The sequence below is a fragment of the Apteryx rowi genome, unplaced genomic scaffold (assembly GCF_003343035.1).
Source record: "Apteryx rowi isolate R43461 unplaced genomic scaffold, aptRow1 scaffold_158, whole genome shotgun sequence".
NCBI lineage: Eukaryota > Metazoa > Chordata > Aves > Apterygiformes > Apterygidae > Apteryx > Apteryx rowi.
The window spans coordinates 1,317,058-1,330,411 of NW_020447841.1; the positions used below are offsets into that span (position 1 = coordinate 1,317,058).

The 13,354-nt window shown below is 38.9% G+C and overlaps 1 protein-coding gene across 1 annotated transcript in view; it reads right to left on the reverse strand.

Annotated features, from left to right (window-relative positions):
- Nucleotides 1-4,213: 4,213 nt before the first annotated feature.
- Nucleotides 4,214-13,354, reverse strand: part of EPAS1 (endothelial PAS domain protein 1) — a 77,389-nt gene continuing 68,248 nt past the window's right edge. The window contains exons 9-17 of the mRNA XM_026059498.1: nucleotides 11,845-11,992; nucleotides 10,895-11,103; nucleotides 10,374-10,561; nucleotides 9,434-9,544; nucleotides 7,525-8,009; nucleotides 6,260-6,383; nucleotides 6,053-6,170; nucleotides 5,334-5,519; nucleotides 4,214-4,604 (exon numbers count right to left, since the gene is read on the reverse strand). Of these exons, the coding sequence (XP_025915283.1) occupies nucleotides 4,453-4,604; nucleotides 5,334-5,519; nucleotides 6,053-6,170; nucleotides 6,260-6,383; nucleotides 7,525-8,009; nucleotides 9,434-9,544; nucleotides 10,374-10,561; nucleotides 10,895-11,103; nucleotides 11,845-11,992 (1,721 nt within the window). The 3' untranslated portion in view covers nucleotides 4,214-4,452. The remainder of the gene's footprint in view (nucleotides 4,605-5,333; nucleotides 5,520-6,052; nucleotides 6,171-6,259; nucleotides 6,384-7,524; nucleotides 8,010-9,433; nucleotides 9,545-10,373; nucleotides 10,562-10,894; nucleotides 11,104-11,844; nucleotides 11,993-13,354) is intronic.

Below are 13,354 nucleotides of genomic sequence, written 5' to 3' on the forward strand. Positions count from 1 at the left end.
TAACCATCCAGCGGTGGAGCATCGACTCTTACTACCTCAAGAGATTCACTGCATTTACATTTACTATGCCTTTATTATTCAAGTAGACATTACAAAGAAATAGTGCAAGAGCAAATGTTGTTAGGCTTCCTTGTGTTCCTCCCCAAAATGCGTCTTGAACTCTTACTTTGAACGGTAACGATGGCAGTAATGGCTTGTTAAGTTTGTATCTTTTACATACAGGACAGGTTCTGCTTTGTCATGCTGATACCAGCTTATTAAATGGGTCTCAAGAAAAACTTTGGTAACCTGAGTTGGGGCAAGGAGGGCTGACTTGTGGAGGTGGGTTTCTTGCTTTTTTCCACTATCCCATAAAGTCTTTTTCCTTTGGATTTGAAAATAGAGCTGTCCTTCTGTCGTGTGTGTGTGTGCACGCGCGCGTGAGCATGTTAAGGCTGCCAAGTTGAAGAATGCCAACTTTTCTTTTTTCTTTCTTTTCTTTCTTTCTTTTTTTTTTTTTAAGAAAGTTTAAAAATGGTTCAGCCATTTTCAGGATGGTACTAGGGAAAAAAAAAAAGAAACATTGCTTTGAACATTTCAAAAAGATGAACTTGAAAATTAGCCCAAGTCTGCAGACCAGCCCAAATCACGAGATTTTGACAAAACTGTACTACCTGTTTTTTCAGCAAAGCATAAAGTGTCAAACAACATAATTGTGACTATTTCCGTCTATGCTGTTAGAGATGCCAGACACAATGATTAGATATGGTGCTTTTAGGCAGCAAAAGATGCACACAGAAATAAGCACGTCTACTTGGCCTACTGGGGAAAAAAAGCTCAAAAAGGTTTTGAGAAAATCTTAATAAAACACTGTTAAGCAGAACAAAGCTCAGCTATTGATGCCATCTGTATATTAGGTTTCTGGCTAGGATTTGGGTCTTTTTGGTACAGAAATTGCAGTAAGAGGTTGGCTCACTAGGACATTCATATGCAAACACAAAGCTCAATAACATGAGAAGGATTTTGCTGTAGTAGAAAGAAGAAAAAGCAAGCTGTAGGCAACAGTAGTAGGTTCTTTGAGAAGTTATTTGAAGGGGGAAGTGGAGAATAGTTGAAGCTCTTTGGAAAAAGAGTGCTAGCAATAAGCTATATTTGAACACCCAGAAACTAGTGCCTGATGGGTAGCAAATGTAGAGAGTAACAGCAGTGTGTGATTAAACTACAACCTTGTAAGATTGGACCTGACCTGTTCTGATCAGTTCCTATTTAAGTAAGTGTTTGGCTTTTCACCTGCAGGACTGTCAATGCGCCCTGAAGATCAATGGGCGGCTTTAAACAGGTGGTAACTCCACAACACACGGTTGCTGCGCTGTCAGGCGTTCGCTGTAAGCTGTGATTACTCTTAATTACAACAGAATCAGAAGCAAGGGATTACGTTCTACTTTTACCCTCTGTCCAGCCTCCCATCTGTATTAAATGCAGAGATGATAGGCACCACCTCCCCCCCCCCCCTTAGGCAGATTCTTCAGCAGCTTCACTGTTGAACTACATTTTAAATGGAGTTAGCAGATGGGTTAAGCACCAGCAGCTGCCACCAAATCCAGTTTGAATTTAAGTGTGTGGTTGAAAATTAGATTCTTAATGTGTCCATCCTCCTACAGCATGATCAGTGTTACTACACAGGCAAAAGAAAAGGTAAATTCTGTAAGGAACAAGACTGGTGTGTACAACAGAGTTGGGACTGGGAGCTGGGGGAAGTAGCAGCTTGGATAGTGGAATGCCGTTATTCATGGACTTGTCAGGATTGCCAGAATACGATGGCTTATTTTATTGCCGCAAAAACTGAAATGAGGAATTGTGGCAATTCAGCCTCTAAAAATGAAAGAGCATGCCTCTAGGCAAGTACTCATTTTGTCAAATTGCTTTTCTTATTGTTTTTTTGTTTTGTTGGGTTTTTTTTTTGAGTAGCATTAAAAAAAGACACCCTTAACTCCTAGACAGAAAATCCTTTTTTGAAATTGAAGCAGATGTCTGAATCATAAGAAATGTTTCAGAAGGACAGTCTGCAGGGCATTAACACACTGTTTGAGGAAAGCTGGATTAATCACCTGCAAAACTCTACAACAACGTTGACAGCATGTGCCTGTGTCAATTTACTTCCCAGCTTTCACATACGGATAACTTTTGTTCTTTTATTCTTTAAAGATCAATGCAAACCTTTATTTTCTATAAATAATTTAATAAATACTTTTGTTTTACAATGATACAACAAATGACAAATTCATTGCAAATGAGTCGCAAAGAATTTAGGATCAGTATACTTTTTAATAAGGTATCAGTGTCAAAATACATTTCCTTATCAAGTTAAAGTTCCCATACAGTTATAGTATTGTCAATAAGAATTCAGCAATATAGATTACGAAATAATTATGATGAAAAGTATGATTAATATTAAGACATGGAATATTCTTCCAGAGTGTTTTAGTAAACTGTTAGGGTATAACATTTTTAATGCTGAAACTACACAAATAAGAAACAGAAGAGCAGTATTCAAGTGTCATTAATCCTTGAAGCCTTTAAGTCCTTGCCACTGCAAATAATTTGTCAAAGCTGGCTTGCCAATTTTCATCAGATTTTGATGCTTACAATATATTTTTCCACATAATTATGTTCACTTTAAGAGTAGCTTATTTTTGGTAATAAACTCTTGAAAGATCTGCCTGCAATAGGGGACTATCACAATTTTTTTGTGTTATGTACCAATAGCCAAAGAAGACCTTCAGCTTTTTATTTATTTATTTTTTAAGAGCGCATAGTATATATGGTTAAGATTCACTTAACACAATGATCTCTGAAGTGCTCAATGAACTCAAGGCTCCTTCTTTGCAAGTGTCAGTGCATGATAAAAGCAATTTTAGAAAACAGGCTTGAGTGGAATTGGAAGTCTGAAAAGAATAGCTTTGCTCTAAGGACTACTTTCTGGGCCAGATTAAATTTTACCTTGTGTAAATTGCCACTGTTTCATTTTCTTCAATGCAGCTACAATGATTTATACCAGTGGAGGAAGGAAGATGACATATTCCAGCAAATATCTAGGTTTGTATGTATTTCAAAGTCAGAACTGCTCACCTGCCTTTTATTAACTTTAACATTTTTGCTGTTTAAGTATTCTACAATTTACTCCTTCACATCCTTTGAAATATTCAAAGTCTTATTTTTTAAAATATGTGCCTGACAACGGGTGATAATTGAAAAGGAGATCTGAAAATGTCTGGCTGCCTTTTAATGACATTTCAGCTATTGATTAATATAAGGCAAGTTAAAGTGATGGAGAACTGTCTGCCAGCTACTGATCTCACTAAACATCCTTAATTCTTTTTTTGTCTACTTATATCTGAGTAGCCTAGTACACTGGGAAATACTACTTTAAACTTTTAGTTTTAATGATTCAGTATTGTAGGTTATATTGCTAGCTAACATATAAAACGTATAAAAGCTAACGTTAATCAGAGGTGGTAGTACTGGCCGCTGGTCAGACTCCGGAAGTATCAGCAACACCATAACAAATACTAGTTCTATCAGAAACAGCTCTTAAAAAGTTGTGTCCTAGATATAGCAAAAGTACCAAGAGATGATTAACAGTTGACCCAGAGAAAATTTAAAAAATCTGTTTTGTGTAAAAATAAAAGGAACAAAAAAGAACAAAACAAGAAAGCCCCATCACAAACAAAACCACAGGTCTCGATCCTCCACTGGGGTAAATCTGTAGGACTCCCTTGTCCATAGAGCTAAGCCAAGTTAAATCAGCTGAGAATCTGGCTTGCTTCTGAGGAAAAAAAGCTTACAATGTGCAACTTTCACAGATAGATACCCACAAACATTGCAGTTCACCATTCACATTTCTTTCAACAAAGTGTATTAAAATAAGGGAAGGGGGGGGTGAGTCAGAAGGCTGGGGGTTTTTTCTTCAGTATGCGTTTCCAAAAGTTATTAGAGTTACAATATGATAAATGCTGGTAAAGAGAAAGACTCAAAGGATTTTAATTTGGCAGATCAACAAAAAACTGTGGGTGGAGATCAAATTTGTTTCATTTATCTTTGGCAATAAAAAGAAATCTTTGCAGTACTGCAGCCAAAGTATCACACGATGAGGCATTTATACCACAGCTTTTTATTAGCATAAAAATTGAAGAAAATTTTAGAGTATAAATTACAGGCAACGAGATAAGGGGAGGGCAATCAAATTCTCTAAACACTTTAATTGCAATAGAGAAAATACAGTAGATGTATTTCTTTATATGAATAATAAAGTGAGTAACTTCAAAAGGCCACTATTTGGTAACGTGGACAGGTTCAATATCTAAGTAAAATCCTGTAAAAGTGTATTGGTATTAGAAATTGTCTACTTGCAAAAATATATTTAAAAACTGAAGCTGTTTGAACAGTATAGGCCGAGGAATATTGCAGGATTGCTCAGGTTGCCTGGTCCAGAGCTCTGAGCAGTTCACTTCCCTGCAGGAGCGTAGAACTGCCCAAAACGGGGACGTTAACCTCACAGTCATATCTCGTCAATTCAGGCAACAAATACGGTTCAAAGGAGGGCCCCAGCAGACGACTTGTCATACCTGAAATAGATTACTGAAGTAAGTCACGGTGTCAAATAAGACCAGAGGGAGAGAGATGCCTTGTTTCCTCTCCTTCCTCTCCTGTTTACACCAGTTAGTTAATTTCATTTTGTGTTCATGTCAATATGCCTCAAACCAATAGTTACAGTTTTCAGAGCAAATCTCTGCATCACACTGCCTTCAACTGCCATAAGCGTGTCACACTGACACTTTGTGAAGTTTTGCACCTCCTCCCCCAATTCAGACTGTTTGAGGAAAATGATACTGGTTCAAATCAAGAAAGCTGTAATAAGCAACACAGTTCTCTAAATTGACACCCACTCTGCCTTTCATTATTTTTTTTTTTAATTTTTAGAATGTGCATGTTATACTCCAACTCACAAACCTCTGGTATCAATGCTGCACTTAAGTTTAGTACATTTTAGTCAATTCCATCATAAGGTGAGAACATGCAAGAGGATGACTGGACCTCTAAGGTAAAAAGGTATTAAGTTCAACTGAAATGAAGTGCAAAAATCATTTTCCCCCATATATAGCAAATGTAACCATTAAAGTTTCAAACTAAACAACAGAACTCATTTTTCATTCTACAAAGCAGTTCATATTTACTTCTAGGTTTATCATCCTCTCCTCCACCCCCCCCCCCAATTTTTTAGAGTTTTCTGTCATAGCATCAATACTGGAACTAAACTCCAATACCTTCCAAATTCTGTATTTGATCACTCTTACCTGACACTTTATGAGCTGGCTGGACAGTAAAGTCCTGATAATGGGAACTGTAAAACTGAGGGGGGAAAGTTCCTGCTTTCAGACTCTCACCAGGACTGCCACAGGGGGGTGGTTGTTGCTGCTGCTGCTGCTGCTGCAGTTGGTTCACTGGTTGGCTCAGACCTCTTGAGTTACAAATAAACTCATCTTATTTAAAGGGGAGAGAGAGGAAAAAAAAAAAGGTAAATTAAGCCTCTGTTATGTTACAGTAGATAACAGTAATGCAAAGCAAAGTGATCATCTTCTTGAGGTATACCTACATCTTGTAACAAAGAAGTCCACAAGCAGTGCTAGCTCTGGAAGCAGTACTGCACCCAAGATAAGTTTGCATAATGAAACACAGTGTTGTAGAGAGAAAGTATCGGTGCAGCTTTTCTAGCTCTGACATGTCCGCACCTTGGTTCAGTGTGAGGGAACCATGTCTCCATTGAGCTGATCTGTTTTACCTCCAAAGCAATGGTGTGAACATGTATGAAACAATCCACTTGGCCATTATCAAATGTACCTTGAACTGTTCAACCCTTAGTCATATAACCTGATCTTTAATTTTAGCTTACAATAATTTTTTACAGGGCTTGTTGACATTACCTTCCTTTTGAAGGAGTTTTTGTTTCTATTCAAACTGACTTAAAAGAAATTGGTTTTGCAATGTACAATTTTGAAACAAAATTTTGTCTTACCAGTAAGAACACTTGTGCTGAGAGACTTCTTTTCTGTAACCAAGGAACAATTTTCCCCTTTGAGGAATTTCATTCTCTTCCACATTAAATGAGATGGGTTAATGACAGATGGGTCGCCCTAGAATTTGAAGAACAGCAAAATGAATAATTACATTCATGATCTTGGTGTGCCCAATATTTTGAAGGGGATGTGTTTCTTATGATTACCCCACTCAGTTGTTGCAATGCTTGTTCTTCATAATCCAGTTGTCGCTTCAGTTTCAAACTGTTAGACAGAGCAATTCTCGCTGGATTTATATCTATGCGTCGTTGCCCAAAAGCATCCAGCGGCCTGTTAAGAAAAGATCTCTGGGTGAGTGAGCAGGCAGGAAGATCTAAACCATCTTGTTCAGTTACAAATTCTTCTTTCATTTAAGGTGTCTTCGACATGTGACAGTAGATAGACCTCAGCATTTGATCAAATATTTTTATTTCTTTTTGTCATTTTTTTCACAAGCCTTGGAGACTTTTGACTTTTTGGATCAAAGACTAATGAAAGTCCGGTATGAACTGCCTCTAGGAATCTCCAGACAGCCATAATAATGCTGTGGAATAGAGTCATGCAATTTTTAAGTATAGGAATTTGAGAGCCATGCCTGTCCCCTTGTTTTGCACACTAAATATGGACACACATGTTGCTGTTCAGGGACAAACCTTCTCTTTCCAAACACAAATTCGGACACTGGTATATCTGCCAACAACTAAAAACCTCCAAAGTAAACTTCAGGTAAACTGCACAGCTTCATGTTTTAAAATGACCTGTGCTATTTTGTACTCTTCATGAATGTTTTAGTATGACCAACACTTAAGACACACTCTGCGTGCAGCCCAAGAGCTCTTTGAAAAGGGTAAGAAACTTCTAGGGCTGTAGCCTTTGATCTACAATTTCATCCAATGCTGTTCACATGTGTAAGAAAGTGATCAAGGTAAGGAAGACTGCAGAAAAAAAATGCAGTTTTAAATCTTATTGTTGCTACATGCAAGTGCTACAACTAAATGTACTTGTCCTATTCACTGTTCATCCCTCCCTCTCTCCTGGTTTCTGTTGTGCAAAAATTATGTGCAAGGTAAGGTAAGCATGGGTCTCAGCTTACTGGTGGGCCATGCTCCCATCTGCAGGTTTTTCAGAACTTTTCTAAACTGCATAAAGTAAAGCTGGTTTTGCAGATCTTGGGTAATTTTTACCTGGCCACCAGGAAACCCACTCATGCCTCCTTACAGGTAATGAAAAGTTAACAGCCCACCTTTGCTGCCACTAGACTGACTGTCACCAGGAGAGCACTACACTGATTTCCCCAGAAGCACAGCCTGAGCTCCCAGTACTCCTTATGCCTATCAAAACAACTTATTCCATCTGAACTGATAAGAAGAATTTTTCAAGATTATGACCAAAAATCCTGAGTAAAACACACAGTTACAACACAAACTCTTACCTTTTTTTATATATGGGCACATTGGGAGAATGTACTGGTGGCCCTGAGGGGGAACTTGATAAGGATCCTGAGTATTTATCCATGAGTCTCCATTTAGTAGGAACATATTCTAATGGGGGATCAGGTGGCCACTGGGTGTTTGGTCTTCCTCCCATTGAAGACAGGGGAGTGCTGGCTTGGTCATGGTATGGTGGCAGTGATGACCTACTCGCATTGTTGAAGAACACAGATGACAGAGACCCATGACCAGGGTTATTGTTTTTATTTGATAGCTGTGGGCAATACTTCTCTGGGAGGAACTGATTCTGTGAAGCAGAAGCAAGGGGTTGGAAGATGGTACTCATGCTACTTAGACTCTGCTGGGTATTTTGTGCACTTTCAGAGAGAGGACGTTCTTCTTGGCAGATTGGGCTGAGCTGGAAATCTTCTCCATCCATAGGAATGTAAGGAGCCAAGGTTTCAAGGTCCAGTTCATTGAAATCAGTCTGCACAAAAATAAATTAAGTCCATAAAGAACCTCCATAAAGTTCATAAAGAAAGGTTAATAATAATTATGGCAGTTAGTGTGACATGAAATACTAGTAGATGTGAGGCTGAAGAATCATCATATGCTAAATTTACTTAAATGAAACCGGTCAGCTCCTATTTAAAGACATGCCTTATTTCTGTGAATGGCATATATGTTCATCATATCATAATCAGTAAAGTAACAGGACAAACTGAGGAAAAAAACCTGCTAGACTCCCAGATAAGCAGTACTTGCAAGAGCAGCTTGCATGCAGCCTGGAACATCAGTGTGATGTGAACTAGATCTTGTATTTCTTTCTTTGAGCTCTGAATAGCTTGTCTGCCAAGACTCTACAACATGTGGCATGCAGTTTAACCTCAGGCTTTTTCTTGCTAATAGAAAACAAAGCTTTCTCACTATCCAGCTACATGAAAACATGCATCTAAAATGTAAAAAGGTTTTAACAGTGTAGTGGGAAAGATACTAATGCACTCGCATCTGTATTCTTATTAATTTCTCTCAGAGCTGAGCAGACAGGGAAATGAGTGTTGACCCACCAGTCAGTTCATGAGAGGGGCATTATTTTCACATTCATTTTTCCCAGCAAAAGTACCTGCTAATTTGGTGGGACACACCTAAGCAAGCAGATGCTGAATTTGACAGGATTCAATTTTGGAGGTGTCAGGTCTTGCACTGATTTCGATCATGATCCACATTTTCCCCCTCATCTCCGTCCGTCCTTTCTATTGTTTTTGTTGCTGATCCTATGTCCAAACTTATACTGAAATTTCTTCAGGAACTTGATGTAATGTTGTAACAGTGGAGGATTAAGAGAGTTAATAACAGAGGGGATGTCTATACTCATACCCCGATTAGAGTGCAAGGAGATGGAGAGTGCAGGATGTTGCTGTACGTGCAAGAGGTTTTTCTATCTGTCTGACCCGCATAGGAACAAATCGTCCAAGAGATAAGTCAGGAAGAATACGTCCAAAGTGGCAGTTTTAATTCTGTAGTTACAGGAGACATGTGGGCTCAAGGGGCATTTCTTTCTCATTTTGAGTTTCTGCATGACTTAGTTTATTTATATTTTGCTCTAGAAAGGATGTTTACTGGCTAGTCATCAGGCAAGATCAAAAAAATACTGTTGCTTATGTTCCTTATCTAGCCCACAGAAGCTTCCACAGTCTGAAGGCTGTCGGCTTGGTCTTTCTTAGTGGTTTCACCAGTGACACCCAGGGCCAGAAATTTAGACCTAAGCTTTCAAAAGCATATGTTTTTGTTACTGTTGTGTGTCAAAGTCCTACTGTACAAGTGCAAATGCAGCACATGTACACTACACCTGTACATACAGCATGCATCTCTACTACCTGCTAGTATGGGACTGATTTGTTAGTTCCTTACCTGGGAGTTGCACTGACTCTTTGATTCTGTGTCCATGGCAAAGAGTTTTTCAATCATCTCAATCTTAAGATCTTCATCCACAGAACTGTAGTAATCCCCTGGGCTACTTGGCTGCACAGAAATAAAAATCTGTTATAAGCAGCAAGACAACCACAGTACTGGCTTAATATTGTGTAATTTATTTTTGTGCTTTTCAGTAACAGATCTTTACTATGAAAAGCAAATGGCAAGACTGCATATACAGGATCCTCAGAACCCCAAAGCGTGTGGTTCCATCGATCGCATCTAATACAGGAACTGAGCTGTCTTGCTAGGTTAAATGCTTTTGGCAACTCGGACCAGCGGCATGAGATGTACACTATTAAATATTTTTGTAAAGAAGGAGATGCACTTAGCACTGCCCCAATGTCCTCATTAAAATTGGACATCATCTAGTAAAGGCCCGCTAAGAGTGCCCTCCAGCTCTTGGGGGCAATGCCCTGAAAGTCAGCGCATTCATTCTTGCAGTGGGGAACTCTGTGGACCTGCTCTCAAAAGCCAGAGCTGGGAAACTTCCTGGACTAAAACTATATCTTCTAGTTAACAAACAGAAAGAGGATCTGGGGAAATTTTGCTTTGTGACCACACCATTTGATATCAGCATTTTATTTAAGGCTAACTCAGTGACAGGTGGTAGTGGCTTTTGCTACTAGTTGTTGTAATAATTACTGAGGGACAGCTGGGAGAAAATAAGAATTGCAGTGTAAAGGCAGGATATAGTTCCCATGTGACAATTTTGCTATTGATGTTTAAGATATATGCAGTGCAGTAGGGATATAGATGCACTGGCCCTTTTCATAAGCACTGAGACAAGATTGCTAACTTGTCAATGTCATCTGCGCACATTGATGAGAGCTACATACAAAATATAACTTAGAATTTTTTTAAAAGCTCTTCTTACCGTGGAACAGCTACTGTTGCTGCTTGCACTTGGAGTGCTGCTGCCAGGTGCAATTTGAGGCATTGTAAAGGATGGTATAGTCAGTGTTTCGCCTTGCGCAGCATGGCTCTTCACTTCTGCTGGCCACGGCTTGTTTGGTGTCAAAACAGCACTGGTGAAGGCAGGGGCGTCTTCAAACGTCTGTGTCCCTGGATGGAGGTTTAACAATATTAATAGATGCTTTTAGCTTGATGATCTAGTGCTCTGTTATGATATAATTGCAGCTATTCATTAAAAGTATCCCTGCTCCTAGTTGCCATGACAATAAGTTGGCATAGACTTAATGTATGTTGTTTAGTCAGCAAGAAAGCCAGATTCTGCTCTCATTCACAGAAATTTTCCACTGGCGTGAGCATGTGGGCTTCTATGGCCATTACTGCTGATTTATACACACAGCAAACAGACCTGGCCTATTAGGTTTCTAAATGTAGGCTTCATCTGTGGTTCTTTGTTTCACAAAATTTATTTATAGAAATACTAACCAAAATCCAGGGAAATAATGGCATCGCCAGGTGTTGGTGCCAGCTGAGCAAGTTCTTCTGGTTCTTCCTTTAATTTAGTAAACAAGAAGTCACTCTTCTCAGCCACGGGGATCCCATTCTCATAGGTGGTGTTTATCGTCATCAGGTGAGGTTTAAAGAGAGACTCCGTTTGGTCCATAGAGAACACAACATCATTCTTCTCAATTTCACTAACAAGAAAATAGGTTTTAGGCATTTTGCACTCTAAAAAAAAAAGATGTGGATAACATAGGTAATAAACTCTTTAAAGATCAGGCCTTTAAAAATGTTTTGGCCTCTCTCACTCGAATGCCAGACTCTTGACAGGCCAGGCATGGTTCCAGTGTTGCTGAGCACCACAATCTCAAATGACACAGAGAATGTGGTCAGGATTTCTGTGGGAATACTCAATGCTTTGTTGTTCTGTTTTTTAAAGGGATGTAGCTGAGGCTATAGTGACCCAGACTATCGCTCAATTAAGTATTTCCTATTTTGGCCTCATCTGTGACCAAAAATACTTGAGCTTTGCCAAACTGACTATCCTGTGGTCCTGATTTTTGAGGAGGAAGGTAGCTTTTCCTAGCAACACATGATACAGTTACTACTTGATTTTCTCTCTCTGTCACAGCATTAGAAAAACAAAACATATTATATTATACAACAAAATCTTTAGTGCAGGCTTTATACTTAGTTCTACTAGCAGAGCAGTCACTGTAGAAAGACTGTAGTGTATTTCAACAGCTTGCACGGGAATGGGCACGCCACATTTTTTATCAATGTCTAACGCTGGTAAACAAGACAGAACAAACATGACTAAACTGATTTCAGAACACCACCGCTGAGTAAATAAACCCTTCAGAAAGTCCCCTCGATTACTGCGCTCCTTCCAGCCCACGAATTCCCAAGTGGCTTCCATGCTCTGTGTGACCTACCTCAGCACATAGTTGACACAGACGATACACTGAGGCTGCAGGTTGCGCGTATTGTAAATCACAGTGCCTTGCGTCTCCAGCCATACGTATCCCCCATGCTTGGCAAGCATTCGGTACTGGCCGGTCACCACTTGACCTTTTGTACACACTGAGAAACGGGGGCAGGGAGATATTGATAATGGAGCAGCACGAGTAAGAATGTAAAATAAGCAACACTTGTTTTAAATAAAACTGCTTGTGAGTTTTCGTCATGCAAAATAGCACTGAAAATGTTTGTTAGCATGGCCGCTTAACAACTGGAAAAATCAGCCACTGAGTTTTTTCAGATGGCATTTAATTTAATATAAGATCCTAATTGTCCTCCCCCAAAACAATGTCTGCTGACTGCAAGTTTCTCCAAAGGCCCTATTCTAGATGTGCCTCAAGTTAGGGTCCCAAGATGAACTGAAGGAAAGAGAATTTATTTGTGCAAAACAGTCAGTTTCCATATTTAGGTGATTCATAATCCCAAGAGCCAGATGATTTAAAAGGAAAAACACAGAAAGTCTCATAGCTTAAATCCTTATCTATCCTCTTTTTGTGCCTTGGAGTTAACAGCTGGAGATACCAACGTTACAAATAAAGTGAAGGTGTTACTAGCACAACGTGGGTCTTACAATGCTGAAGAAATAATATCAATCTTAAAAAGGTATCAAAGTCAAGAATGAAAAATGGGATTGTTTTGCCTAGTAAAGAAAACAAGGCTGAACCATTTTATTTCTCTGGCTGTTTGAACTGTGTTGTTACTGTGGCTCTGTAATAGCTTGAAGATAGCAGGCTGGAAGGAGCCAAGACCCGTAAGAAAAACAAATAAATAATGGTAATTTAACTCCAAGTATTTTTTGAACCAGCCTGTGTATCTCAAGCAATAAATTGACAAGAGTACAACTCAGGTTTAGCATTTCATCTAGATCTTTGAAAGGTGATGTTCCCACAAAGAAGTATTTTATAAGATTTGAAGAGAAAGAGATTTCAGTATGGAGTTTTGGACTTCTGAGATGTAAGGTTTTATGATGTTGTACCTCTTGTCAAGCCTTTTTTAAAAGCAATTAATATTGTCATGCAATTTACAGTTGTCAATTGGGGAAAAATATTATCCATCCACAGTGATATGATTAGGCTGAAGCATGCAACCAGTATTAATTAACTAACTAACATCTAATAAGAATTGTGCTTGTAAGCAGAAGCAGTCGCACTGAGTGTGAACTGGCACAACTGAACCCCTGTACACTTTGTCAAACTTTCCTTTTAAGAAGCTTTTGTACATGAAAATGGTATGTCATCAAATGAATGCACTAAAATAATGTAGTTTGACTCAGCAAGACCAGAACTTGATTCTTTTTACAGAAAAATTCCTCATGAATGTGGCCAGTAACAGTAGCTATTTTATTTAACACAAGTTTTTCCTACATAACCACCATGCAAATGTACAATCCAGGCCTGTGAAATGTAACACCTGTTTTGCAGTTAA